General features: G+C 55.7%; 6 protein-coding genes across 6 annotated transcripts; 3 read left to right on the forward strand and 3 right to left on the reverse strand.

Annotated features, from left to right (window-relative positions):
* Positions 1 to 21: 21 nt before the first annotated feature.
* Positions 22 to 3,852, reverse strand: HER10_EVM0003652 (peptidase family M20/M25/M40 protein). The gene has a single exon (XM_035473318.1). It carries the CDS (start codon positions 2,849 to 2,851, stop codon positions 428 to 430), a length of 2,424 nt encoding a protein of 807 aa, XP_035331367.1. The 5' UTR covers positions 2,852 to 3,852; the 3' UTR covers positions 22 to 427.
* A 5,435-nt stretch (positions 3,853 to 9,287) lies between these two features.
* Positions 9,288 to 11,740, forward strand: HER10_EVM0012272 (uncharacterized protein). The gene is made up of 4 exons (XM_035481670.1): positions 9,288 to 9,951; positions 9,998 to 10,278; positions 10,326 to 10,746; positions 10,797 to 11,740. Exons 1-4 carry the CDS (start codon positions 9,738 to 9,740, stop codon positions 10,937 to 10,939), a joined length of 1,059 nt encoding a protein of 352 aa, XP_035331914.1. The 5' UTR covers positions 9,288 to 9,737; the 3' UTR covers positions 10,940 to 11,740.
* Positions 11,741 to 14,973: 3,233 nt separating this feature from the next.
* Positions 14,974 to 16,343, reverse strand: HER10_EVM0010382 (uncharacterized protein; the record flags this gene model as incomplete). Its single annotated transcript, XM_035479844.1, has 2 exons — positions 14,974 to 15,910; positions 16,177 to 16,343. 2 exons carry the CDS (start codon positions 16,341 to 16,343, stop codon positions 14,974 to 14,976), a joined length of 1,104 nt encoding a protein of 367 aa, XP_035331782.1.
* Positions 16,344 to 16,694: 351 nt separating this feature from the next.
* On the forward strand, positions 16,695 to 18,296 carry HER10_EVM0003469 (uncharacterized protein; the record flags this gene model as incomplete). The annotated part of the gene is made up of 1 exon (XM_035473144.1): positions 16,695 to 18,296. One exon carries the CDS (start codon positions 16,695 to 16,697, stop codon positions 18,294 to 18,296), a length of 1,602 nt encoding a protein of 533 aa, XP_035331353.1.
* A 2,523-nt stretch (positions 18,297 to 20,819) lies between these two features.
* HER10_EVM0002560 (uncharacterized protein) lies at positions 20,820 to 21,548 on the forward strand (the record flags this gene model as incomplete). Its single annotated transcript, XM_035472266.1, has 1 exon — positions 20,820 to 21,548. One exon carries the CDS (start codon positions 20,820 to 20,822, stop codon positions 21,546 to 21,548), a length of 729 nt encoding a protein of 242 aa, XP_035331285.1.
* Positions 21,549 to 22,168: 620 nt separating this feature from the next.
* Positions 22,169 to 27,095, reverse strand: HER10_EVM0012579 (basic proline-rich protein). Its single transcript, XM_035481972.1, has one exon. It carries the CDS (start codon positions 26,049 to 26,051, stop codon positions 22,959 to 22,961), a length of 3,093 nt encoding a protein of 1,030 aa, XP_035331937.1. The 5' UTR covers positions 26,052 to 27,095; the 3' UTR covers positions 22,169 to 22,958.
* Positions 27,096 to 27,109: the final 14 nt, after the last annotated feature.

The raw sequence follows: 27,109 nt of genomic DNA on the forward strand, positions 1-27,109 counted from the left end.
CGACACACATGCTGTCAAGGTCATCTCACACTCATTTCACTCTTCCCTTGATGTATCAAATGTTCTTCATATTGTACTGCCTCAGGGCATAGTCTACTGCTACAAGTCATACACTGCGTCATCGGGCCCCTCGCAGGGAAATCTATCGCCTTCTCCCTTGTCATCCAAAACCAGCCGTGAGATGCACGTTCACCATTGAAAAAACACTCCGAATGCCGTCCAGATGGCACATCATGGAGAGGGCGCCTTTTTATCCATAAAACGCCGATTTGCGCAGCAAAGGGGTATGACGCAAACAACAACAAAATAAGAGACATAGGAGATTCAACACCCGCGCCGCCATGGGCGGTTTTCATAGGCCATAGCCTGAAAGATAAGAAAAAAAGATGTGGTCACATGAATCGAATCAAGGTGAATGACAGGTAGGTCACGCTTTGGAATGAGAGCGTGCCTTTTGAGGGATGGGCGGCAGCGCGCAGCTTGGCGGCGGTGCCGGCGGAGGTCCTTCGACCAGCTGAGGCATGCTGCGTCTTCCCAAGACGACCTTGGAGTGGTCAACTCGGAGCTGCTTGCTCGACGGAGTAGGAGGTGTTATCGGGGCCCGCGGCATGGATCGAGGCGACACAGAGTCTGACTCGGGGAGCATCGGGAGCCCAGTGGCTACATCCTCGCTCCGTGGCGAGTAGCTCATGACAGAGTGTGCGCTGAGTCTCTGGGTGGCCCTCTGAGCCGGAGACTGGAACACAAACGACGACTGCGGGCGGGGAGACGTGTGGGATGCTCCGCTCGACGAGGCCGGAGATGGCGTCTTTGAAGGGAGGATGAATGTCCGGAGTCCAGGCGACAGAGGCGACCCCTCCAGCTGGTTTAGAGACGGCGAGCTGGCGTACTTTCGCGGACTGGTACGGATGGTGACCGTGACAGCCTGCTCCTTGGGGCAAAGGCTTGTTTGCCGGGGAGGGAACTCCGCCATGCTATCGCGGCTCAGGTTCGGGCGCTCCCGTTCCTCCTCGCACACTTGCGAGAGCTCGGGGGCCTGCGCCGGAGACGCCGGTGATGGCTGATCCGCCACGATCGACAACGGGCGGGCCATGGCAAGTGCCGTTGGCGGGGGTTTACGGGCGATCCTGGAGATGGAGTCGCGGTTGCTCCTCGTCTGCTCGGGGCTCGACGAGGGGCTCTTGACGGCGCTGTAGCGCCTGCTCATGGGAACGCTAAAATTGGCGGCCACATGCGCGAAGTCGGCCTCGGTGTACGTGGACTGGGGTCGCGACATGGGAGAGCCACGCAGCTCCAGATAGCCTGAAGTCTGCAGAGACTGTCTGCGGTCGAGGATGGCCGCGGCGTTGGGTCTGGGTCTCGCAGCGGGCAAATCATGCTCCGCAGGAGGGAGGTCGTCTAGGTGGCTGCTGGCGAAGCTGTCGCGCACGGGGGAGCACGCGGGCGACGAGCCGGCCGAGGTGAGAAAGGTGCGCTGGCCAGACGAGATGTACGAAAGCCGGTTGGTGCTGTCTCGCAGGCTCTCGAGCTGCCGGCCATCGTGAGAGATGATACTGTTGGTGGTGGAGATGTCGTCAATGGAGGGGTCGCGCGTCATCTCAGCGTCAATAATGGACTGGCGGCGGTCGTCCTCGTGGAGTCTGGCCTGCTCCAACTGCAGAGAAAAGTCTGGCGGCAGCACTCGCGAGAACCTATCGGGGTCCCGTACAACCAGGGTCCTTTGACTCGGCTGCCCGCGAAGCTGTACAATCTTGGGATCCGCCTTGGGCCGGCCCGTCTCTGAGAGGGTCTTCTTCCCGCCGAGCGACTCAATCTCCCGGCGCAGGATAGCGATCCAGGACTCCATCTCTTCGGCGCTCTCGAATACCATGAGGAAGTTGGCAGCGTGTCGCTTATCGGCGGCGCGGAAAGGCAGGCGGGACAGCAGCCCGCGCGAGTCCGCCGAAGAGACACCGTTCGACTCCATGGCCGAGGAAACCTGAAGAACCCAGTGCTTGCCGGGAATCGCGTCACTGACGAACGCGGCCGAGTCCTTGCTGAGGTGCAGCACCTTTTCCGGGAGGCGATCAAAGTTGCCTTCGCCGTTGTACTGCAGCAGGTATCCGGACGTGCAGAGCACATAGACCTTGGACGTCCACTCGAGCCTGACGGTGGACAGCGTTCGCAGGTGCTTCCTCCGCGCCTTCTCGACGGCTCTGTCGGCGAGCTGCTCCTCAGCAAGCTCCGGGGTGAGGGCGAGGTGGGCCAGGTCCTCGCGGATGCTGACGCTGCCTTTGCGGTCAGTGAGACGGAGGATCACATCGGCGGACGTCGTAGCCGTGGGAAGCTGAGCGTGTTTAATGGCTTGGGGGTATGCCTGGAACAGTGGTGGGGGGTCCCAGGTCGCAAGGTTGCCGCGAGATGACCTCGCGGGGGCGTTTTGTGGCTTGGTCCTTTCGGTAGTGGTGGGCCGTCTCTGGAGGGAAGCGTCGTTGAACGGCACATTATTGGTGGCGACGGACGTCGGTCGTGATGAGTTTGTGCCGGATATGGCGACTTCGGATCGCATATACGGCCAATTGCTGATTTCCGCCAGCGAGGCGCGGATGCTGTTGGGGCGACCCGTGTCAAAGTACGAGGCCGAGGGGTCGATTTCGCGGGACGCCTTTGCCCTGCCAAAGATGCTCCTCAGTCCCAGTCTCGAATCGCGCCTGCTAAGCCTGTTTTCGGAGCGCAAAGGAACGCGGTTCGACGAGTCTGCGGTGGCGGGTTCAACGGCGGGCGGTCGTGCTCTGCGGGACTGTGTTGCGCGGTACTGCAGAGTTTCCGCAAAGTTGGCAGCACTAGGGCTGCTTGGCTCAACATCGGCCATGGCGGGGTTTTTGTGTTTTACCTAGCCAGACGTTGTCGAGAGAGAAGTGTCCCGTGGTGAGAGCGCGGACGGTGACGTGAGTATAAGACAGCTGGAGTGAAAGGCGAGAATGCGCATGGGCATAACAGAAGACGATGGGTGGATTTGGCAGTGTGAGTGGTAGAGCTCGGTAGGCATAAGAAACAATTGAATTGTTGGCAGGGTTTTGAAGTGGAACCTTTTGAACCCCGGCAACAGTCCGTCGGGGGTGGGTTTGGAAACGATGAAGGTCTGATGAGAAGGATGTTGTGAGGGGAGACCCAAAGAGGCGAGCGAGAGATGAGTGTGTGATATCTCGTTTTCTTGCGAGGCGGCGTGTCCGATATGAGCGTGTAAGACGGTACTATTGCGAGTAGACGCGGCGCGGCGGGAGGCTGAAAGCTGGAGGCTGGCTTGTATTCTTTGGTGTCGATAGAAAGAAGCAATTCACAGAACTGTGTTGTTGGTGGTTGGTTGAGATGGAAGCTGGTGGTGGGTACGAAGTTGTTGGACTGAGAGAGGGCCTGCCTAACCGGGCCAGCTGCACCAAAGGGGGTCAGAATGGCAGATGGGGAAGAGAAGAGAAATAAAACGAGGCATCACCCGCGAAAAGCAGGAAATGGGAGGGCATTCGGGCGATAATAATAACAACAATAACAACAATGGGGGAGGGGGGACATTGACCACCTGCGGATGGATGTGCGGTGCAGCGTGGGTACCCGCGGTACCTGATGGAGTACAACGCTACAAGTGCAAGTGAGCTCGGCCACTAGGCCAGGTAGGTGGATTTTACTTTGCCGTTAGGGGAGCTGCTAGCCCAGCACAGGCGCACCCCGCCTACCTAGTCATACTGCGTAGGTACCTGCTCAGGCGCAGGCATCACAGGCGCAAGCGCACCCGCTGCACACTGCACTGCTCCCTACCTACCTCTTAGCCGGGGCTTCCCCGTGGTCTGCAAGATACGTACCCTCAATGATTTCCACCTCAGTCCTCAGGTTTCTGAAGATTGCCTGCCTTACCTACAACTTGGGTATCAGCCTCACCTTGCTCAACACGCTGACCTGAAGACCTACCTTACTATGGCCGCTTTGGCTTCTGATGACGAGGGAGGGAGAGACGCCGAGAAGACAGCGCGTCCGCCGTCCCACCTCAGCATCCTCCTACGTCCAGGCTGGCAAGCTGGGAGCTGGCAGCCGGAGCTTGGGGAGCGCTGGACCCCATCAATAACCTCCTTGAACCTTGCCCATCCTTACATCCTTACAGATACCCTTTTCTTTCTTCCTTGGACCTTGGTGACCCCTTGCTTCGCGGGCCCCCGGCAATACGTCCAATCATTCAGCCCCGTCCCGTCCCATTTAGCGAGCCCTGCACAGCGGAAGCAGAAGCAAGGGCAGACATATTCGGGCCTCGGACGCTCTGTAGTCATAGGCTGCTGCGCGAGTACGAACTACAAAGTACGGATTACAGACTCTGCACCTATACAGTAGTCCCGGCAATGAGCAGAGGGATGGATTTCAGTCGCACACCTTGGCCACGTTCGGCACTCTCGGACAGGGGGCCACTCGGGGATCAACGAAGCTGGGCCCTGGGAGGCGGGAAAAGGGAGTGAAAACTCTTCAAATTGACAATTAGCTGGCAACAAGAGCAAGCGAGCAACAGTGCTGGCGCTGAGTGGCAGAGTACAGCCTGTGCAGGACTACTCCGTACGGATTGCTACAGCATTGGCGAGTCACTCGTTTGCATCCTGACCGGCACCCATGACACTGGGCAAGTTGCAACTGAGATGGCCTCTTCTCCTTTGGGATCCCCTGATGCCCGAATCCATCTTGGGGTCGTGTGCCCGCCGCGTTCGCGAACCCCTGGTCGATACTACCCAGAGAAATCTCTTGTTTGGGGCCGGACGGCAAATGAAAGCCTCAACCGAAAGAGGCGCGACCAACTGACAATCTCAAAAGTGACACCCTGACAAACTGCGGTTATTGAGGGCCAGGCCTGGGTCGGTTTTCGCCGGTCGGCAGCACCAGCAGCCCACGAAATGACGATACGACGCCGGTGATCCTGTCTTTTGGTGATCCCTCTGAAATTGGGCTTCAGGATACGTACCTTTGATAACACGCAGGGCGCGATGCTCGATCTTACTCCGTACACCTTGCTTCACGGCCACCTTGCCTTACCTTTGCTTCGTATACAAAACGTACCTGACGAGAGAAACACTGAGCTGAAGCGTTCCATCGGGTACACGACTGCTACTGCGGTTGCCCACGACGAGAAGTGGCCTTTCACAGCATTTCCCATCCTCCGTGCAACCACACCCAAACAAAAACAAGAAATAATTCGTCCCTCGTTGCCATGTACGAGTTGTGTACGCACTAACGGAGCACAGGTCTACCATGTCACCATGCTCAACTTCACAAGACAGAAGCTGGGTTCACCCTTGGGACGCGGCAGAAGAAAGGACGAACAGGCGAACAGACGCTGAAGGACCGGTGTCCCATGCTCCCAACCTGCGTAAAGTGCCTTATTAATTATTCCGGGGATGTTTTGAGAACAACTTCCTTCCTGTCGGTACGTATCTCATAAACGGAAACACGCCAAAAAGCCACCCTACAAGTACTCGTCCGCCGCAACGAATCATCGTCACGGATTCCGTCCAAATTCCGACGGGGCGGGCAGCTCTGGCCTTTCCTGCAGGGGCAAATAACGACGTTCCATTGCTAAAAGTGGCATAGGTTCTTTCTGGGCAAAGCTTCCCAGTGGTTCCTGGCCTGGGTCCCAAGGGCCTGACGGGCCATGGCTCCCCCACTCATCTACCAACCGCACCGAAGCAGACATCCTGGAACGGAAATGTTTTCCCCACCCTGGAGCGAACCACCTGGCACCCAGTTCTCCGTACCACACCTCGAATGTTTAGAAAAGCAAATATATGAAATGAGCTCAAGAGGAAACAAGAAAGGAAAAATCTGCAATAAAGAACCGACATCCATCTGAATCAGAAATCTGCGCCCTCCATCAGTCATGAATGACGACTGACGTGTCACACCACACTCATCACCACCAAACACTGCACAGCCTCTGCCACCGACGTGTTGGAGCTTGTCCCCTTCCCGCTTCCTTCAATCCTGTAATCGCCCACCCACGGCTCCTAGAACCACGAGAACCCTCTGCACAGATGATGGCTTGGGAGCTTGGGTCCCTGCGCATGGCCCTTTTTCCCTTCTAGCACCGCCATTTCTCATTTCTCCGAGCTCTCGAAACCTTGGCTTCCGACTACTGCCTGAGGTCGCTTGTTGAATCCGCGCTTCCTTGGATTGCCGCTCTCTCTCCAGTCCCAAGACTTGGGTCATGTTGGTTCCTCGCGGCAGGGTTCGTCGTAGGCGCCGGCGGGGTGCACAACGGTGCTTCTCGTGCACAACTTCACTCCGGACAACTGTCCGACCCCAGCAATTCTTGTATGACATCCTCTGCGAACCTTATGAAGATGTGCACCGCCTGCCGCAGCCCCATGACCTGGCCACTTGATGACAAGGCTTTTGTTCCAGTTCCAGCAAAAGATAAAACCCACTCGAGTCGTCTTGCCAAGCATCCAAGTTGCAGCTTCGCCTTGAAATACCCAAGCCAGCCCCTTGGCCAAGATTGGAGGCGCGGCGAAGCGGATCAACCAACTCAAAGTCGTTGCATCTCAACACCCCCGTCGCTTGCTCGTCGGCCCTGTCCTTCCCCGTGTTCTGTGTCAATCCCCCCCATGGTCCAACACATCGGCGTCTAGAATCATGTTAGCCTTCCTTTCTCTCTGGTGCGATCCATGGCGTCGACTCTTGACACCTTGCGAAACACTCTCGCAAGCCACCATCGCCACTTGGAAGGGCTAACGAGTGGTGATCCTCCATGGAAGGTGAGCTCTGTAATCGATCAACGACGGGTCAGATCCCATCACCAAGTGTATTGAAACAGACGCGTGGCGAGAGCACATCGTGCGACTTGGTGATCCCCAATCCTGCCGAGAGCATCGCATCCTAGCGCCTCCAACGTAGGCTGCCTCTGCATCGGCTGATGTTTGCGAACCGCTCGGCCACTGCAGATGCCATCCAGCCCTTTGCGGGACGACAAAAAACGCGGCGCTCGTGCAAATACACGGCATCATATCCCAAGCAACGGTGCCCGGAGTGTCCCACGGTGCATCTATAGGTGCATTTTGCGAGCTAATGCGACTCTGAACTTTTCCCCGGAAAAGTTTCCGCTGGTCCCGGATTGTAAATGAGATCTGTTGTCGTGGCCAAATTATCCCACATTTATTTGACGATGTCGAGCAACTCGGAAGAGGCTCTTCGGCTCGTTCAATATCGAACCGACCCTGTTGATAACGAGGCCACGCAGGCACTACCGGATGGGGCCCCGATCTGTTGTCCAGGGCGGGCCCCAACCACGACAGCCGTTTACGGAGAACGGAGTACGGAGGACAGGTGCAACCCTGTTTTTCGATCTCGTAGTGAATTGCTGTCTCGGACCAAAGGTCCAACTCCCAATGCCGATAACGCAGCGTCGGCAGCACAAATCTCTTTGCCGAACGCCGTGCAAACCATGGAGAAGAAACTTCCAGCCCTGCCCTAGGGATCGCACACGAAAGACCTGGTGCGATGGTGTTCTTGGAGTCGCGTTGTTCCTGCAGTAGCGTCTTGCCATTTATCCCAGTTATCCATACCTCTTGGGGCCCGACTGGGTCCAAGCCCCCTGGTCGCCGGAAAACCAACCAGCGAGCCGGGTTCTTTCGTGACCTCGAAGCAGGCATGTCCCTGTCCGCAAGACTACGGCTCCATGAACCTCTTGTCTGCAGTCTTGGTGACCACAAAGTCCGTAAGGCACCCGCGGGCAACGAGCTACTGCAGCAGCATCCGGGCTCATCCGATCGACGCGCCGGCTTGCTTGTGGCGATGGCTGCTCGGTATGGGCGTTGGGATTTGACTTTGACGGCTTCAACGTTGTCGTGGTCAGACTGCTAATCCCTACGTACGTAGGTCATGATGCAAAATATCGAGATAAGAGTACCACTGGAGGACCAAGTCGCCACGTTATCTGCGTATTGCTGGGCCTGTAACTAGTTGTTGGGTCTCTGTATCGCGCCCTAGCTAGACGGCTACTGCACATCATGAATGCAACGGTGATTCAACCGCTTTAGTGGTGCGAATGCTTGCAAGCGTAACGGTGGTCACATTCCAAGGCAACCGCTGCGTGCCAACTCAATTACTGAGGCTCACCACGTGCGTCAGCTGCTGCCATAGGCACGCAGCTGTACGTGCTTCTCCGACACGGCCGAATGGGTTGCAAGCTACGTCCGTAGTCGTAAGGCCGCGGCAGCGCGGCAACCAAACTGGCGGGCTTGATGGCCACATTCCAGCGTTGCGTCAACTCGTAAAGGTGCTATGGCGATGTATCCGTATGTCTCAAAGTCAGACAAATCTGATAGCTGCAACGGTCAACCACGGTAGCCCGTCGTCACACGGTCCACCGAATGGCCACATCCACAGTGGCGCTTCTTTGTTTGCAGAGACGACAGCACGTAGGTCTTTCTCGGATTGTGTCTGGCAGCCGAATCGTCACGAGCGAGAGCGATCGCCAGCGAGGCATGTGTTACGCCATTCTAGCTCCGGCATGGCGACATAGACTTTGAGGGCATCGACGCCACCACCCGCTGGCCGGTCCCTCGGGGCTGAAATTCAGAGGCCAACAACTCTACCAGGCAGGCCATGGCGGCGCCATGATCGGGAGCGGTCGCTGCGACGGTTGCCCAGCCCGGCGGCGTTGGCGGGAGATCTAGCGGCGGCATGTCCAGAATAGAAAGCTTAGGCCCCGTTGCGCATCACCTCACCCAGGCGGCGGCTTGCGCATGGTGCTCACCTGAGACCTGTGTGCTCCAGCTAGAACGGACCCCGACGAGAATAGACACCGGAAGATAAACAACGGGAGCCCGCTCGCAAGTCTCTTCGGTGACAGCGCGCCGTCCGGCTGGATTGTCTGTTTCTGGTGGTCCCTTCAGGTGGGAGACGTACACGAACGGCAGCCGTGGCTTGCCAGGTCATGGCGATGTTGAAGAAGTAGGTATAGGCGATTTCAAGGCCCGTGAGTTGGGTTCCCAGAGTCAAGGGTAATGTTCGCGAGAGAGCCTGGGCAAGGCCCTGATTCAGCTGGAAAGAGTCAGGCAGCTGGCGAGGGTGGCATTCGGCGTGTCAAGACGGCTGCAAACGGGAGCATGGCCTCCTGTAGTCACGGTCTATCCAGATGATGGATCTTGATGGATGTGGTGCCATCATCGTCAGGTTAGGATGACTAAGAATTTGCAGTTGAAGAAGGTCCCCGTCGTCAGGTACCTCAGGCACTCTCATTCGTGGGAGCGAGACGTCACCCTGGGGCACCTACCGCCTTAGGTAAGGAAGTGAACCTGGAAGGTGCCTTGGTGAGCTGCCCCTCAACTTGGAAGCACCTGCTGCTGCGGTTCGTTGATCGACCGATATCACTCGTGACCTGCAAAAATGAAGAAGTCGAGACTCAGGAATCGTCGGTCACCAGACATCCAGAAAGCATGCCACCAATGACTGTGTTCAGCCTTTGACGCCCTTTGTTATCCTTTCCTCTGAATCCTTCAGCTCCTCGAGTTCCTCAACCTCTTCCAGCTCCCATAGCTCCCACCGCCCTGGCACTCCCTGGCATTACCTCACACTGGGTACCTCACGCGCCACTTCTGACGCACATTCACCCCACCTTCCCGCCTGTCACCGCATAGGTAGCTGCGACCATCGCGACGACGATCCCTCGCTTCAACTGCCTGGCACCGCATCAGCCACTCGATTTACCAAGATAGTCCTTCACAAATGACATGGCACCAGACCTGAACTCTCTTCCTTCATCTCCTCCATCTCTGCCCATCCGATCCAGAATGTCATCCACCAACGGCGAAGCTCCTCTCCCTCCTGCGGCCGGCGGTCCAGCTCCTCGTGGGGAGTCCCCCGCTGGCTCGCCTAGACGCCAGTCAACCTCGCTGCAAGCCGCAGCTACGTTGAACGCTAGCCTTCAAAACGAACCCTCTCGACGTGTGTAATCCCTACTGCATCGGAAAACTCTCGCTAATTGAACCAGGCTCCTCCAGCGGTTCCGTATCTCGAAGTCGACAGTCACCCAACGCCGGCCGAAGACTGTCTACGGTTCTCATGAACCTGCAGCTTAACGATCCTTCTCTTCCCGGCCCGGGTGAGATGGTCGCAGATAACCAACACGCGCAGACTGGTGCCACAACCGCCAGTCCGCAGCCCATGACAACCTCGCCCATGATGGTTCCTGGTGGTGACCCCCATCACAATCGGGCGCCCAGTCTGGGAGAGCTCCACCAGGAGCTCGAAGCCGAGCAGGAAGCTCAAGTCGTATGTCTAGGTTTGCATCGAACTTGATACAAGCTGACACCACACAGAACCGCCTCCTCCAGATGATTCGCCAGCAGCAGTTGCAGCTCCAGCAACTCCAAGCTGGCCAGGGACAGAACTCTTCCGCAGTCGAGGACTCGGCGATTGCTTCTGAGAGATCCACCCACGGAACCCCCATTTCGCAGCCGCCATCCGGCTTCGCTCCGCTGCCCTCCTCGGGCTCCTTCTCGCGATCCCCGGTTGTGCCCCATCCCCGAAGCTCCTTTGACATGGCGAGAGCAGATATCCAACGACGCTCTCGAACCCCGAGTCGCGGCGCTTCCCCGAGATTGCGCTCGACATCTATAAGCGGCGACAGCGGCGAACAGTATACCCTCGGCGGTCGCGATGAAAGCGCCTTTTACCAGGCCGAGACCCAGATGCTGGTCAGAGAGAATCAGATGCTCCGTCACCGCATAAGAGATTTGGGTACGTTTCTCAAGATGTGTCGGTGTTGTCGATGCTAATGGCGTTTCTAGAGAAACAATTGACGGATCTGCTGCCTGCGACCAGCTCCCAAGGCAACCCCAGCGAGCCCGCCCACCCATCACACCTCAGAGCCGCCGCTGTCGGTGAGGATGTTGCGACGCCCTCGACTAGCGATGTGGCCAAGGAGGCGTGATTGAACTGTAACATTTTATGAGGGTGGACGGCCCCGGGATATCTGGCGTTTCGGAAAACTTGCTACATCTCACGATTGCAATGACATGGCTTAGGCGTTGGTCGGATGGGCTGGATGGGCTCTTCTCTGTGTTGCTATTAGCTCCAGTATCAATAATGGAGTGCAAACAATTTGAGATGTGATGATGAAGCTGCTTCCGTGATTTAAAGTGGGGGGCATGGAGCATACAGAGCTCCTTGATGCGTTGCGTGACCCTGCATCGTCAACAGATCGCGACTCGTGCGCACATTAGCTTCAGGGCAATTGGGAGGTTGTTTAACTGAAGCGCGACATCCTCATTGTGGTTTTCTTTGTCGAATCAAGCAAAAAAGACGCAGATTGCAAAAGATTTTGGACGATCTGGGAATCGAACCCAGGACCTACCGCATGCTAAGCGGTCATTATACCACTAAACCAATCGCCCAACCTGTGATGGAAGCCGAAGCCGAATGTGACATTATCAAGCTGCCTGGCGCTACGGCAAGCCGCTCGCGAATTATGCAGCAACAACGTCCATTGCATGCGTCGTCACAGCCTCGAGGCGAGTATCACGACAAGTAGTACGCGGCAATTTTATTTGGCTTCGTCGGATGCGTGCGGCTCCCGGAAAGGTTAATGGCTGAACAGAGCCAGGCACCCATGCGATACCTAGGTCTGGTTAAACTCAGTTACCGTACGATCACACTTTGAAGATCTTACTTGTATTATTGCTCTTTTGGCTATCTGTTGACCATGACTCTCGGTGAGCCGTCCTGATCCCACAACCTTTTCTATGCCAATATGTGGAATACTCAACCCAGCTCCGACCACGTCGTAGCTCTTAAACAAAAGTATGCCGTCGCTGTGGGTTGCTCCAGGGAAATGCTTCTCTACGGCGTCAATTTGCTGGCCAATGCCCCGGCGTGTTTTGGTTTTCTTCAGTGATCGTATCGCTTCCAGATGCCGCGTTTGTGTCCGAATTGATCTTTTCCCGATATTGAGCATATATCTGACGCACTCATTTCTGAGCTCGTCATATCGAGTCGAGCCAACGCCTCGGTCCTTGTCGTAGAAACAAAGATGCCGTCGGTGTTGGCTACTCTTCCTCTCAACAATCTCCCCAAAGGCCCCCCGACCAGGTTGTATGAGCTCGCCATATCGAGTCGTCGAGACCTATAAGTTGCCGAGCCCATGTGCCCCTAGGCTAGCTATAAACATACCCACCAGACCACACCCACTGCAGCCAGTGACCCCTAACGAGGCCATCAGTATCCCTGATGATGGAATCGGCGGGCAACGAGCAGACGCCGTAGTCATAGTCGATCAACGAGTCGCGGTTGCTGACCCGCATCCACATGGATCGTCCATGGTCAATAGGAACCCAAGAAGAACATGCCATGCTGAAAGCAGCAGCGCCACGTCTCACGTTAAACACCTAGTTTTGACGTCCTCGAGGGTGGGCTGGGGCTGCCCACTCCCTGAGATGTAGGCACCTGATTAAAATCGGTCGTAGACTTGAAGATGAATAGACTGGTTACCGCATCATCATGGAACATGCCATCTGCTGAACCCATCAGCCCGAGCCTTCTGCGGGACCACAGCAAACGAGGGCCTGATAGATCGCCCTGTACATACCGAGCCATGGACCCATGGCCCTTTACGCAAGAGTGAAGCCTTCCCAATGGTAACGCTTTCATCGAGAGGCATGATCTTGCGGTCATGCAGCGTAGGCGTATAGCCTGTAAGCATCAGTATGGTTTTGAGCTTGCTCAATAGTGAGCTTTTCTTCGATTGGCAGGCTCTTTTGGCCATCCACAATGGCGACCCAGACTTCAGTTCCCAGATCACCCATATTTCCCCGCTTTACCGATCAACTGCGGCGGCGTCGTGCAGGCCCGGGGTTATGAGCAAGGCCTCGATACCTGTTGTCTCTGTCATCTCCATCTCATCTTCTTCGTATAATTCGTCGCGAGCGGTATGCGCACATTGATCACGTTGAGGTGAGGCGTGTACACACGGTCGTCGCAGTTGCAATTCCTTGTCTGCCTCGTTGTATTTATATAACGGTTCACCCCAGTGGATACCTTCTGTGCCGCCGTAGATGGGAAGACAAAGAAAGCCCACAGAGGTCAAAGCATTCTCAATGTTGAGCTAGTCCGTCGAGTTGATCCGGTACGGGTCAAACGGCCCCGAGGCCTCTCCGCGCGGAATGTCGGAGCTTCGACATGGACCTAGCGTAGTGTGGTCGCATGTGCTTCGAACCAATGCCGCGTTCGTGAAAGTCATGGAGATAAATCTGTTGCTTTATGCTTGATGAGAAGACTACAGGCGTTAGTCTGCTCGTCAACACTCTTAGGTCGTCTTTGGCCACCTTCCTCAGTCCGTTGGTGGTGAGAGAACCCACCATACAGAATTTCAAGTCAACGCTGGTCCGGCCGCTGATGCAGTCTCGATTGCCTTGTATAAGGTCGATGTCAGCGAGCAGAGGCTGCTGTGATAGTCAATGAGCGAGCCCTTGGTCCTCGATGTCATCTGGGCCACATACCCCCAAGGCCGCTGCTTGGTTCATTATCGGCCTAGGCATGTCTCTCTACTCCTGCACGCTCAAGCGGAGCCGGCTAAGAACAGTGACGGCCCTTTGAAGGATACACGATGAACGAGTTCTGACCCTGCGATGAATGCGATGAATGCGATTTGACACGCTGTACTTGGTGCTTCGATTCTATCACGCCTTCCATAGGGCTTCGATTCTAGGTCCACGTCTGCCGTTTTGGAGGGTCTAGTACAACGCTTAGAGAGGGAGGCACTGCTGAAATGCACGGATCCCATGAAACACGTGGTATGAAGACGGTCCCCGGGACGGTCTTCGTCTTTGTAGAGATGAGGCGCGAGGATTCTCACCCTCGCAAGGGGCCTTTTGTTGACATAACGGAACTCGCGGTAATCAGCCCGTCAACGTGCCTTCCGCCAGCGGTGCAGACAACCATAGTGACTGCCCCTACCTGGCGCCGAGTCGTACGTCTACGGCGTTCCTGGGTACAGGTCTGTTGACTTGCAGGGCCCGGGAAGAACAGCTGCGAGCCAGCTCTTATAAAGAGTCGTCCATCTTGGAGTTAGCCACAGCAACGGGGTTACGACCGTCATGAACACTTACTTGTGCCTGTGATGTCTTCAGCTGAAGCGTTCTCTGGGATGGCTATGGCGTGGGATCATCTCGACCGCGTTTCGCTCCGTTCGCGGGTGGACTTATTTTTAACGTCAAGAAATCCTGACTACGCGACACCCGTCTACAGAGGCCTGTAGCCTAGTGGTCTGCGGTCCACTAATTATCTAGTACTGTGGCCAGGTAGAGTAATTGCGGGATGACGACGAGTCGCACGCCCGCGGGTCTCAGCGGTGAGTGCTACAAGTGACGAAAGGCTGATCAATCTATTATACACTAAGAGAGATGTATGCTCAAGGCTGTGATGCTATGTGAGAAGCCGATAAGGGGGGAGATCTCCATGAGTTATATACTTGGGCTGGCCATGATGAAGTCACATGGTCCCTCTCATTTCTCAGGTGAGATACGAAAATGTGTACGAAAATGTGTACGAGAAGGTGCCGCGCGGCCACGTTTGGCAAGTGAGTGTCAAGCATTTGTTAAGTACGGCGATGAGTCAATCACCATATAGCTTTCTCACAAACACGCTCACCCTTGAGTCCCAATCGTCACGCTGCCATGTCTTCACCCCGATAGCGAGCACCTCTGACTGAATAAAGCTAACCGGTGCCGTCCAGATCGCCAAACTTGAACACGCACGACCGGAACAGACGAGACAAACGAGACAAACGGAGCACATACATAATCGCACACGGTTTTCACAAGAAACAAGTTTTGTTATCAACGCCCATACATCTATCTAACCACGGTCTGTCTCAATCATGGTGGTCACGACGGCGCGACGGCACGACGTTTACAGCACGATGTCACGCCCACGACGGCCTCCCTGCGACGGCACGACGCCCACGACGGTCTAGTCCACGACTATGACCCTTTCGTCTTCACCCTCGACTTCTTCGACTTCTTCGTCTTGTATCCCCAGGTGTCGACACACCCTCATTGTGATATCGTCGAGCCTCTGCCATTGAAGCTCCTCGGCAGTGACCGCAGTGTGCTGCAACCGCAGACTGTCCGTCTTGCTCTTCATGACCTTCTTCAGCTCGGTCTCCCACCGGCTCAGCAGTCTGTCCAGCGTAAGCTTGTGCTCGTTGTATTCACGAGACAGCTTCGAAATATCCCCCCTCGCGCTGTCAATCGCCTCGAAGTTGTCGAGAAACTCGCGTCTATGCTCAAGGTCGGCGAGGTAAAGCTGAATGTTTATATTGAGATAGGGCCGCACACACAACACTTTAAATTCCATTTGACGCAAGGTTGAGGCCCCGTCTTTCCCCCTTTGCCCGCCGCCTTCGGCCACGTTCAAGCCATCCTGTAAATAGTTGGATCGCGCCAATGAGATGACGAGCCTTTCTGTCATGGGCAGCAGTGCGGGTTCCCAGGTCTTGAGTATCACTCTCGACACCGTCTTGGGCACCAGCCCAGAAGCGTTGATGGCCGAATGAAGAAGTATCAACGGCGTGTTGATCGAGGTCGGGTCCAGCGTGCGCTTGCCTCCAAGGGCCGTATTGGTCGCGTAACCGGGCACCCGGGTACCAAGGTCACCGGAGGATTCGACATACTGCATGCCTTGGATCTGATGCACACTGGATTGACAAGGGTCCGTAGCCGCACGCTGTCTGCGATGGAGCGCCTTCACCAAGTTATTAGCCACAAACAAGTCGGCAGAGTTGCTAATCAGACGTATCTTGTCGGTGGCCGATGTCCCAAATGCATCATCAAAGGCATAGGCCTTCTTGACGAGCATCCTCTCAGCAATTTCAGCCTGCTGACCCTGTAGAGTTCGCAAGTTGATCCTGTATGCCTTGATATAATCCTTCAATTCGGTGACGACGCGGGTTTCTCGTTGTAACTGAGGAACTTTTAACCTCGATTTCAAATTTATATGTCAATGACATAGATGTCCTGTCATTTTGCCGGGTAGCAACTCGCGTCTCGTGAGTTCACAGTGTCAAATGCAAGCGCGCCCTGGATCCGAGACCTCAGCAGCTTCCGCGGAATCGCATGCAGGAGCATCAACGAAATCCTGCCATGCCTGCAGTCGTGATCGAGCTGGCCAAACGTGCTGTTCTGCGAGGGAGTAAACTGCCAGATATCTTTGGCAATGTCTGGGAACATGAGAGATATCGTATAGAGGGAGTTCCCTCGATCAAGAGCTTCCAGCAGTCTGGCCTCCACGTCACTCATCAGAGGCATCTCAAACGTGGGTACGAGTCGTGGCGTGGTCATGTTGAAACATTGTTTTGGATTGATGGTTGAAGAGGAGAAGATGGAAGCCCTTGGAGATGTGGACAAGGCCAAGGCAGGTGAGCTACGGCCTGACCAAGGCATCCAAGCCTCGGCCTGGCCTGGAAGCTGTAGGCATCACGCGCCCCCGTGTGCCTCTGCACAAAAAAAGCGAATACGCAGTCCTTTATTTCCTTCTGTACTTCAGAGGTCATGTGATTTCTATTATTTGCCTTTTGGACTACTGGACTTGCCCACTCTCTTTCCCTTTTTTCTTCGTTTTCTTCCTCTTCTCCATCATCACGACAAGAACAACCACCACCACCACAACCATTTTTTCTGCTACCGAAAAAAATGAGCAACGACGCGGAAAAGTTCGCTAAAGAGTTGAGAGATCTCTTGGGGGTGAAGGGGCCACCGGACCCAGGATCGACGACGAGTTTCTCGGCTAGGGCTGTTTATTTTTCTGGCTCAGTGGCAGAGGTTACTCGCAAGTTGGAGGACTTGGGAAGGTCGTCATCCCACGGAAGTCAATACAGCAGGATGTGGGTTCGCTTTGAGAATTCAGAGGAACCAAAGTCAGAGGAACTAAAGTCAGAGGAACAAAAGTCAGAGGAAGAAGCCTGGAGAGACCGGCTGAGAAAAAAGCGTGCCACTGACGCCAGACTCAAGGAATTGGATGCCAAGTCGAGGGCCAACCAGGCTCAAATGCCGGCCACCAACAACAGCAGCCGCTTTGCTCCTCCAACAGCCAGCGACTACCATCCGTCCGTCTCTGGATCCTCGGCTCCACGTGAGCGCTACTCCAAACATCGCTCCCGCGAAAGAAACCCCCCGCAACACCAGCAGAAGGAGGTCCGGCAGAATTCTGGATCCTCGCCTCTACGTGAGCGCTACTCCGAACATCAATCCCGCGAAAGAAGCCCTCCGCAATACCAGCAGAGAGAGGTTCAGCAGTATCGCCAGCGTGACGATCACAGTCGCGAGGGATCACGCTATCGGAACACAAGTCCATTCTACCAAAGTGAGACTCAACGGCCTATTCATGAAGCCGGGGCTTCTCGGGACGCTCAGAATTTTCCGGCTGCTGAAGAGTGGGCCAGGCGACAGAGCCTCATGGTCAAGAAGCCCATGAAGGATAGGTGGATCTGGCAATCCAGGGCCCATCCCCCTTACCACAAGAAGGTTCACTTGACCAAGCAAAGACAGGCCGAGTTCGAGACTCGTGGCTTAGAGTGTCTTGATCACGGCAAGAGGTTCAAGATCACTGCCGTCTGCGGCTCATGTGGGCACAAGCACCACTATCTCTGCGACTGTCCGATCCCCGATGAGTCTGGATTTGTTTCTGGCTGTCCATTATGCAACACGACTGCCCATGACTGGGATGACTGCAAGCGCTCTGGCGTGCTCACTTGGATGCAGCAGTACGAGATCATGTTCTTCCGCCGTATCAACATGCCCCCCATCCGCTCCCGGAAGCCTTGGATCATGTGGGAGAAGGAAAGAATTGATCAGGGACTCTGGTCTTGGGACCTTCAGGGAGTGTATCCTTGGACTTTGGCTTTTGTCCGGGAATTGAAGCAGTCGGAGCGTCCCTGGGTTAACTTCGATCACAAGCTCTGGAAGAAGGAGAGAGCAGGATTGCCCAAGGATCCGGCGACACACCTATACAGTGCTGAGCAACTCATCGACTACGCCCCATTGTTAGAGGAAAGGAGTGCCTCTAGTGAGGACCATATCCGCAACAGCGGAAACACGTTGCAGAGCGGTCTTAATGCCGCGGCCCACAACACCCAGACGTCGCAGGACGTTGCGAACGCGGTCGCCACGCCCCCTGGCCCCAAACGAGAAGATATAACAGAGGACGACACGTCAGAAGGTAAGCAGTCAGAGAGCAGCAAGTCAGCGGACGAGGAGTTACTGACCGGGACAGCGATTGCGAGAAGACGCTTGTGAGAAGACATGAATTAGTTCATTGGGAGGCCTGGGTGAGCATTGAGGGTATGGGGAGCCCATTGGGGCGGGGATGAGCATTGGAAGGCATCAGGAGCACACCGACAGGCGTGAGTGAGCACCCGAATAGGAGGCGTGAATGGCCTTCACCGGGTGAGTAGTGCAATTAAATTGAATTTGCATCACAAAATACTGATCCTGTGACGTGTGCTTTCGCTTCCCGTGACCCTCTTGAATTGTCGTAGTCAGCCCGGCGGCTGCTTGGATGCACGAGTCGGCGGCTGTCAGAAACAGTGGGGGCCGGACCGATCCGAGGTGACTACACCACACACGGAGGCCACCGAAGTGGGCGCCGGACCTTGCTCTCAATTCACAAGGAGGCAAGACAAAGCGCGCTACCACACCGATTCATCTTTTCCTCTTTTACACAAACACACAACCGCCTTTTTTGTACGTATTCCCTAACTTCTCACCAAGTCTTTTGCTAACACCACTAGAACACGTTATCGCAAAATCCCTATCCATCGAGACACAGAGACAGTGGCGACCGAGCCAGCAGTCAAGAATTCGAACCAGATGATCGCACCGGTGATGGGGAACAGAAGCGCGAGAGGCCCAGCTCGTCGTTTTCAGCCAACAAACGGCGTCGACGGGAGGCAGCCAGGGAAGAACTGGGTGTATGAGAACGACGGCAAGGCAGCTCATCGTAGCTTCATCCGCGTCCCCTGACTAAGTCCCGTTCGTCCTGAATGCCGATGTGTATTGTAGGAACGAGTCGACACCGGTTCGAATCCGCCTCTTCACTTACCGAGGTGTTGAATTCCCCCCTCATTACAAGGCAACCTATAATGGAAGACGAGAAAAGGCACAGATACGTAGCCTGATGCAGCAGTCCCTTAGAAGAGATCGCGCCGAGCTTCGTTGTCGAGCTGAACAGAAGAGCGGTGTCGAATCTTCGTTAACGGGCGGGCTTTGAGTTTCGAGGGGGCTGGGAATATGGATTGCATGGCTCACATTGAGGGGGCGACGAGAATTGCTGGATTGAGGCTGGAGGGTCCAGCGCTAGACAGTCTACATGACGTTGAGTTTGATCAAAAGGTTCCCTGATCACAAGTATTCGCATTGTGGCGAACTGTTGGCAATGTGCTCTCGGATTATGTCTTAGAGTCGCTGTCTCCGTGCCATGAAGCCTCCATGCAATCACTCCTGCTCCGTTGACCCACTTTCGGAGTGTCGTGATCGGCCCCACCCAGAAGAGCATGCCGGACCGACCGTCCACACGCCGTCTCGAGGTCGACTTCTCGACCTCAACACTTACCTTACCTTAGGTACCTTGCTTGACAAAAGTAAGAGATCCTCCGAGTGAGTTGGGACTGATTCTCCACCTGAATTTGACGTTCAATCGAAATGTCGTCCTTAGACGTCTTGAAATCTCTCGGCGATCATGGCCGGTGGATGGAGTAGAAAACAAAATACGACGAGAAGAACTAAGGCTCAATTAGAGGAAGATAGTGGTCATGTAGGAATGTTTCCATTGCCTAGTTCGACAGTACTGCCGCTTGCTTTGAGACAGTGCTGCGGCGATACGTGGGACGAAAGCCGCGCATCTCGCTGTTGGGAATCTCGCGCATATCTCGGGACTGGCCAGTCCGCTTCCGCTATCAGTCCTCATAGGTACTGAACCCTCTGCTAATGATGAGATTTTATTACCTGAATTACAGGAGATGGTCAAACATACCTGGGGACACCTTAGACTGATGAGAAGGGCGAACAGACGTACATATTGTTACCAGGAGACCAGGTATCAAAAGACCTGCTTAATAGGACCTGCTTAGCTGGGGGTAGAAAGTTTCTCGAAAGAGCTCCGTCCGAATGCTGCTTATGAAGGGTACGGCCTAAAGGGGTCAATCTGCTGGCAGCACGACCCTTTGAGCTGAGATCGCCCCCTACGTATGCGAAATGGCCCCTTTTTACTTAAGTGACTTCTTATAATGCCCTTGACTCCCTGGCCTTGAACTGTCTATTGGAGTCGCTCCTCTGTTTGGGTAGGCCACGTAGTCTGCCACCATAGTGAGCCATGATATAAGAGGAAAGGGCGCACTTTCCGTCAAGTCAACATACACGCTGCATTGTGTTAAGCTACACGGATTGATATATATCGAGGGGGCTACTACCTAGTTAAGCGATACTCAGCTAGCGGAAGGAACAGCCTCTGACCTGCCCATCTCTCCTTCTGCATAGGTACCTACCTTAGGTAGGTCAGTGAGGAAGGTGCAAATTTGACAGCGACTGCCTAGGTGGGAGATTTGCGATACCTAGGCAGGAGCGAGATGGCTTAGGTGGGGCGCTTTCCCCAAGGTATGGGCACCCTTATAAATACTTCTTCCCTTTTCTTCCTTTCTTTCTCTTTTCCTCTCTCCACACCATCTGACAAGGAGTCGTAAGTGCAACTTTCACCAGGCGCTCATTATCAGAGAACCAATCGCTAACAACAAAAGATTGCTAGGCATGCCACCAGCGATCATGATGACAGAAGCAGACGGCGAATCCGGGAGAGCGAGAGAGAAGGAGATTGAGAAGGAGAATGCGGAGCACAATGCTCACGTCAAGTGGCTGCTGGAACAGTGCGTCACTTTGACCAGAGAAAAGAACGAGGCCAAGGAGGAACTCCAACGTTCCAAGGCTGAAGTTACGTCGCTCACCAGCGAAAATGCAAGGCTCTCACGAGAGATTGATGATACCAAGGCGCAAACAAGCGCAGAGGTCGCCGCGATGCGGGACGAGCATGCCAAGACTTTGAAAAGGCTCATGGATGCCATGTGCATCGAGGGCAGTGGTGAGGGTGACGAGCCGTTATCCCTCAAAAGAGCCATGGCGAAGACGCCCAAGCTGTTCCCTCACGAGGCAGACAAGCAATGGATCGCAACTGCGATGACCGTGTGCGCACGCCTCATCTCACTTAACGTGATTGATGAGCGCATGGCCTACGAGGACGTGATCGAGGAGCTCGCTGGAGTTGTTGCGGACGACGACGCTTACCAGAAGATTGTCGGCTTTCTAGAGAAAGCCGAGTACAAAGAGAATTACTGCCTGTGGCAAGTATTGAATGTGGATGCCCGAGACGTGGACATACTCTGGGACGGGAACAAGTGTTCGCTCCATCGCGATACAGAGACGGCGTGCTTGCGCGTGAGAGTGGTGGTCAGGAATGAAGAGGACCACTTGGTGGTTGCTAAGCGTCGCAGGGCTGAGTGAGCGGCAACGGTCGCAGGTCATTATAGACATGACATGGAAGGAAAAGACGACACCGGTCGTGAGGCATCACTGATGTATGTGAGAGGCGATAACGGTCGTAGGTGATTTGGAGGAGGCGGTATAGGTTGCAGGTCATCCATGACGCAACGTGGGAGGCGACAATGGTCGCGAGGATACTCAATACATTGGTTTTGGTGCAAAAATGTGGGATTGTTGTGAGATTGGCTCAGTGACTTTGTCGATGAAAATGTTCCTGACATCGAAGTCAGCAGTAGCTGCATCGACTTTAGACCCAGTGATGTGGGTTTCCCTAGTAAGTAAGCTTTGTAACGGCCGACCACCTTAAAATCAAGTGGCTGCAGTCTCCGAGACTTGCAGCCATCGAGTCGATTGATGAGTGTAAATGTAATGTCGAACTCGAGTGTTAGTTGATTTCTAATAGACAAGGCAAGTGAGACCTGCATGCCGTACTTACTTACCACAACATAATAATGTCACCTTGTACTTGCCGATTGATAGCAGCGAGGCATGACGACAAAACGGGGGATGCGAAAAACCCCCCGGGGCATCAAATAAACAAGATACACCCGGCACGTTTCGACCCCGGACCAACCAAAGTGCTGCAAACGGATATATACGATGACCGACTAATGACTAGGTATCTATTTACAGCCTGCGCAGGTCGGCACACATTACCACGCTGGACCCTCGGACGCAGTGATTTTAATATTGTTTTTTTTTTGTTCTCTCGTTCTCTTGTTCTTACTCTATTCGCTGTATCTGCGACATTGCAGGCAAAAAGGGGGACCCCTTGTCTGAAAACGTCCTTGCGCGAACGCACACGGGCATCTCAGCTTGACAGGCCGGGGGAAGAAAAAAGGACCGAGGTGAAGAGGCCACGCCTCAGACTGCAAAAATATACAAGGAAGCCCGGCCTATATTCCTTTCCCCCAGGGTATCGCCGTTTTTTCCCAGCCACTTTCCAACTCCTCGCATGTCGTGAAAAGACGCGATTGTGATGCTTCCCACCATCCAGCTCTTCGCCCCATGTATAGATCCTCAACACAGATACAAGATATTAAAAAATAAAAATAAAAATGGACCCGCACCGGCCGTGTCCGCCCGCGACGGGGCAGGATACACGGCGGCGCCGAGTGCGTTTGGTAATAGGGTGCCGACGAGCCGACCTACATGGATCGACTCGCGGTAGAAGGGTATTTGTAGACAAAATGACAAAAAAAGAAAGAAATCTCTCGAGCAGATGGGGCTCGTGGCCGAGGGGCGTGCCCTCTCTAAATGCCGTCGGTGGATACCGGGCAACCGCCTAGCATCTTGTTCAAACAGGATCCTCCAGAAGGGTATCGAAGCGTAAAATGGTGACAGATATGGAAATGGCGTCTATGTCGTCAATCAGTTCCAGCCGAGAGAGTTCTCAGCGGCAACGGGGGCCGAGATGTAGGCCGTCCTGGCAGAGTTGCCGGGACCGCTTCCCCTCGTACGACCGCTGCCGTGGCTTTCGCGGCCACCGGCGGCTCCGTAGTTGGAGAAGTCCTGGCTCATCAGGGCACCGCCCATCATGGGCGGGCTGCCGGCACCAGTGTAGCGCATCTCGGATGAGGTGAGGGAGCTGGCGCGGCGGTGGGCCTGCTTCTTCTGCTTGTAGCGGCGGGCGATAATGAACATGGCAGCACCGTACGCAGCAGCAACACCCACAGCTCCGATACCGATGGCGGCGGCAGTACCCTTTTGGATGGGAGACTGGTTGGAGCCGTCGTTACCGGTGCCGAAGGGGTCATTGGGGTTGTTGGGGGTGGAGGTAGACGACGATCCGTCTCCGCCCGTGGAAGTGCCGTCATCCTCTTGGCCAGGAATGATCTCAATGGCAGGGTTGATGTTCTGAGTGAGGTTGTAGACGAGCTGATCGGGGTTGTTGTAGATGGCCGAGTTGGGAATCTTGATGTCCATGCGCAGGGTGTCGACCATGCTCTTGGGGTAGTAGAACTTAGCGAGCGTGGTGATGTAGCCGAGAGTCTGGGACGTGTCGTAGGGGACGAGCTTGGTCATCTGGATCTGGCTGATGTCCAGACCAGCAGCATCGGCCAAAGCCTTGGGCAGACACGTGAAGATCTGAGCAGCAGCGTTGGGGTTCTTGCTGACGTGCTGGTAGTTCTCACCGTGCAGGAAACCAATCTGGAGGAGAATGGTATCCTTGGGCTGCTCGACGTTCGGGTCCGGGCCGCTAATGACCTTGGGAAGGTCAGAAGGCAAGGGAATGGTCGACGTCGGGGCAAGGGCCTCTGTGGGCGTGCTGAGCGAAGTGGACTGCTCGACGATGATGGTGCTGGGCAACCAAGACTCCGAGTCAGTGATGGTGGCCGTGGCGGGGATGCTCGTGATGATGGGAGTCGTCGTAGGCGGCGGCACAGTGACAGTAGGCGTGGTCTCGATCAACGTCTCCGAGAGAACAGTGGTGTTCACGGGAAGAGTGGTGGTCGCGGCAGGCTCAGTAGAGAGAGACTCGGTAGTGGTAGGGACGACGTTGGTGGCCGTGGCGGTCTCGTTGGCGACGGAGGTTGACGAGAGGGAGGTAGGTGTAACCGTGGGGGCCACAGTCAAGCTGTCCGTCTGAGTCGAGTTGCTGATGGTGGTGGAAGCCGTAGGCAGTTGAGACAAGGTCGGGAGCTGCGTGGTAGTCGGGAAGGTCTCAGTTGAGGTGGTGTTCACGGGGATCTCGACAGAGCCGGTAGCCGTGGTCGTCGGCACAGAGATGGCAGTGCTGTCAGTAATGGTGACCGGAGCGCTGGTGGTAGTCTGTCCGGCGGGGACCTCGGTGGAGGTGGCGTTGACAACATCGGAAGCGGGCAGAGCGGTCGTGGAGACAGACACGGGGACCTCGGTGGAGGAGGTGATGTTGACGACGGGCTCGCTGCTCACAACGGGGAGGCTGCTGCTGGTGGGCTCGGTAGAGATCTCAACAGAGGTCGTGGCGTTCGCGACGGGCTCAGTGGGTGCAGGGAGCGATGTGGTGGGCACAGCAGAGGCATCGACGGAGGAGGTGACGTTGGCAACAGGCTCAGTCGGGATGGGCAGTCTAGTCGAGGTCGGGTCCGTGGGGGCCGGGAGCGCGGTCGGCGTCGGGATGACAACATCGGACGTCGAGGCAACAGGGACCTCGGACGACGTCGCGTTGGCAATAGGCTCGGTGAGGTTCGTGGGAACGGCAACCTGGCTGGAAACGAAGGAGACAATGGGGTCCAACGGGTTGGTGGGCTTGCTGCTCTCGGAGACGGCGGCAGATGTGGTCTCGGTGGAGGCACCAGAGGTCACCTGAACGGCGGCAGAAGTGGTGGTCTCAACGGGAAGGACGACGGAGCTCTGGGATGACGAAACGACGGGCTCGGTAGCGTTGACGTTGGGAACCGCGCTGGTAGTCTCGGGGTTCGCAGCCACCGAGGAACGCTGAGCTTGCTCGGCAGAGGTGGTAGCCTGGGTGCTGGTGGTCTCGGACACGACGCCGGTGGGAGCCAGGAGGATACCAGATGAGGATGCGGCCGTGGTAGCCTCGGTCGTAGCAGCTTGCGTCGAAGAAACGGCCTCGGCGGTCGAGTTGGTGACCTCGACGTTGGTGGGAGCGGCGGAGCTAGGGACGGCCTCGGTGGTAGGCACGACAGACGACGCCTCGGCGGTAGTGGTTGCCTGGGCAGAAGTGGCAGCTGCCGAGGATTGAACGGCCTCGGTGGTGGAAGCCTGCGCAGATGACTGAGCGGCTTCAGAGGTGGTCGCAGCAGCAGAAGACTGGGCAGCCTCGGAAGTGGTGGCGGCCTCGGAGGTGCTGGCAGCAGCGGACGTCTGAACGGACTCGACAGCGGTAGTCGCGGCCGCGGAGGATTGAACAGCCTCGGAAGAGGTCGCAGCAGCGCTCGACTGAACGGCGGCAGTGGTGGTCTCGGGGGTCGTCGATGTGGGCTGGGTGGTCGCGGCAGCCTGCGAGGTGGAGGCGGCTTCGCTGGAAACCGTCGAGGTTTCGCTGGTCGTCGGCAGAACGGTAACCGGGGGGAGAGTAGATGTGGGCACGGCGGAGCTTGTCGTCTCGGTCGTCTCTGTCGGGTCGAAGATGACGGTACTCGAAATAATGACGGTCGTTACTCTTCCATCGGGTAGGGTCGAGACTGTGGTGGAGATTGTCGTCGGGGGTGCGGATTCGGGGGCCGAGGAGATTGTGGACGTCGGCAACGGCGTGGGAATGGTCGACGACGAGCCAAAGAGAGAGTCCGAAAGGCTGGTGAGGATGTCACCAAATGTCGAGCTGATGGAGGCCGACGCGGTGGACTGGAAGGTGGTGCTCTCGGGCGCCGGGGGGAACGTCTCCTGTCTCGTACTCGTCGAGTTCACAAACTGTCGTTTAACGTGACGCGGAAAGTAAATCTTGGGTCGTTCCTGTTCGGCGCAGGCAGTAGAGGCCAGGCCGAGGGCGGCGGCCAGAAGAGCAGTCTTGGCGTGCATGGTTTCGTTTCCCGATTATCGTATATTCAATTCAAGGTCTTTAGCGATTGTAATGGTACCAATATTGGTGTTTAGTAGATGGGGTCTCCATTCCGTGTTAGTAAGTGCTTCGATGCTCGCAAGACTGCTTGGCAACTCACGTTGTCAGGGTGTTATAGAACGAATGTACTTGACAAGGAATTGTCAATGAGCGTGATGGCGTTTGGGTTTTTGGGTGTGTGAAATGAGTGACTCGACGAGATATCGTCGGATTGAATTGGGCGAGGACGTCTATTGATCCGTCACGTCGGCTGAGATTATGGCAGTTCCCGTTGTCGAATGCATGGGGAAACTGGCAGGTTGTCGGCGCGGAACCTCGACGACGATCTTCAAATGCGTCCAAAGCACATAAGGGGGGCGGTTAGATCGGCTCGACGGCAAAAAAGAACCCCTTTCACGGCGTGAGGAGGCGCAGGTTGAGAATCGGAGGAGAGGAGGTTCGACGTCGCCGGATGAATTCTTGACGGAGGCGAGAGGATGTCGAAATTCGACTGTCGAAGAGACGAGGTCGGGAGAGAGGTGGGGGCGACAAGAGGAGAGCGAGCGTGAGGAGTAAAAGGGAAGGGAAGGGAAGAGAGAAAAAAGCGAGGGTGGTGTAAAGGAATGGAAGGGGACGCAAGAAGGAATGTGGATGGACGAGGCAGCGAAGGATGGGAGATTGATTGATTGATGGAAACACACGACAAGGGACGAGGGACGAGAGACCGGGGGGGTTGATCAGGAAGGACGGACGGGGGTGGCAGCAGAAAGACCAAGAGGAGAGGGAGGAGTCCAGGAGGAGTGTGTGGTCACTGGTGAGGGCTCAGGTCGACCGTCAGGGAGGGAGGGGACGAGATGGGATGGGCCAGCATGGACCGGGTGGTGATGGGATTGCGGGTACGAAGTCCCAGGTATCTTCTCGGCTATTTTGTGCTTGAAAGACACTCGCGGGCAAGTACCTGGTCCTCGTACTCCGTACACGGGTACCTTGGTCCAGGTTGATCGCAGTGCTGAAGGGGGGGAAAAGGGACGGGAGCTGG

Source organism: Colletotrichum scovillei (assembly GCF_011075155.1).
Source record: "Colletotrichum scovillei strain TJNH1 chromosome Unknown Contig00007, whole genome shotgun sequence".
NCBI lineage: Eukaryota > Fungi > Ascomycota > Sordariomycetes > Glomerellales > Glomerellaceae > Colletotrichum > Colletotrichum scovillei.

What these genes read in the sequence shown, in the direction of transcription:
- HER10_EVM0003652 (XM_035473318.1), bottom strand. Translation starts at nt 2,851, where the DNA reads ATGGCCGATGTTGAGCCAAGCAGCCCTAGTGCTGCCAACTTTGCGGAA.
- HER10_EVM0012272 (XM_035481670.1), top strand. Translation starts at nt 9,738, where the DNA reads ATGGCACCAGACCTGAACTCTCTTCCTTCATCTCCTCCATCTCTGCCC. An exon ending in TCAAAACGAACCCTCTCGAC is followed by an intron (nt 9,952 to 9,997) that starts GTGTGTAATCCC and finishes TAATTGAACCAG; the next exon opens with GCTCCTCCAGCGGTTCCGTA. An exon ending in TCACCGCATAAGAGATTTGG is followed by an intron (nt 10,747 to 10,796) that starts GTACGTTTCTCA and finishes TGGCGTTTCTAG; the next exon opens with AGAAACAATTGACGGATCTG.
- HER10_EVM0012579 (XM_035481972.1), bottom strand. Translation starts at nt 26,051, where the DNA reads ATGCACGCCAAGACTGCTCTTCTGGCCGCCGCCCTCGGCCTGGCCTCT.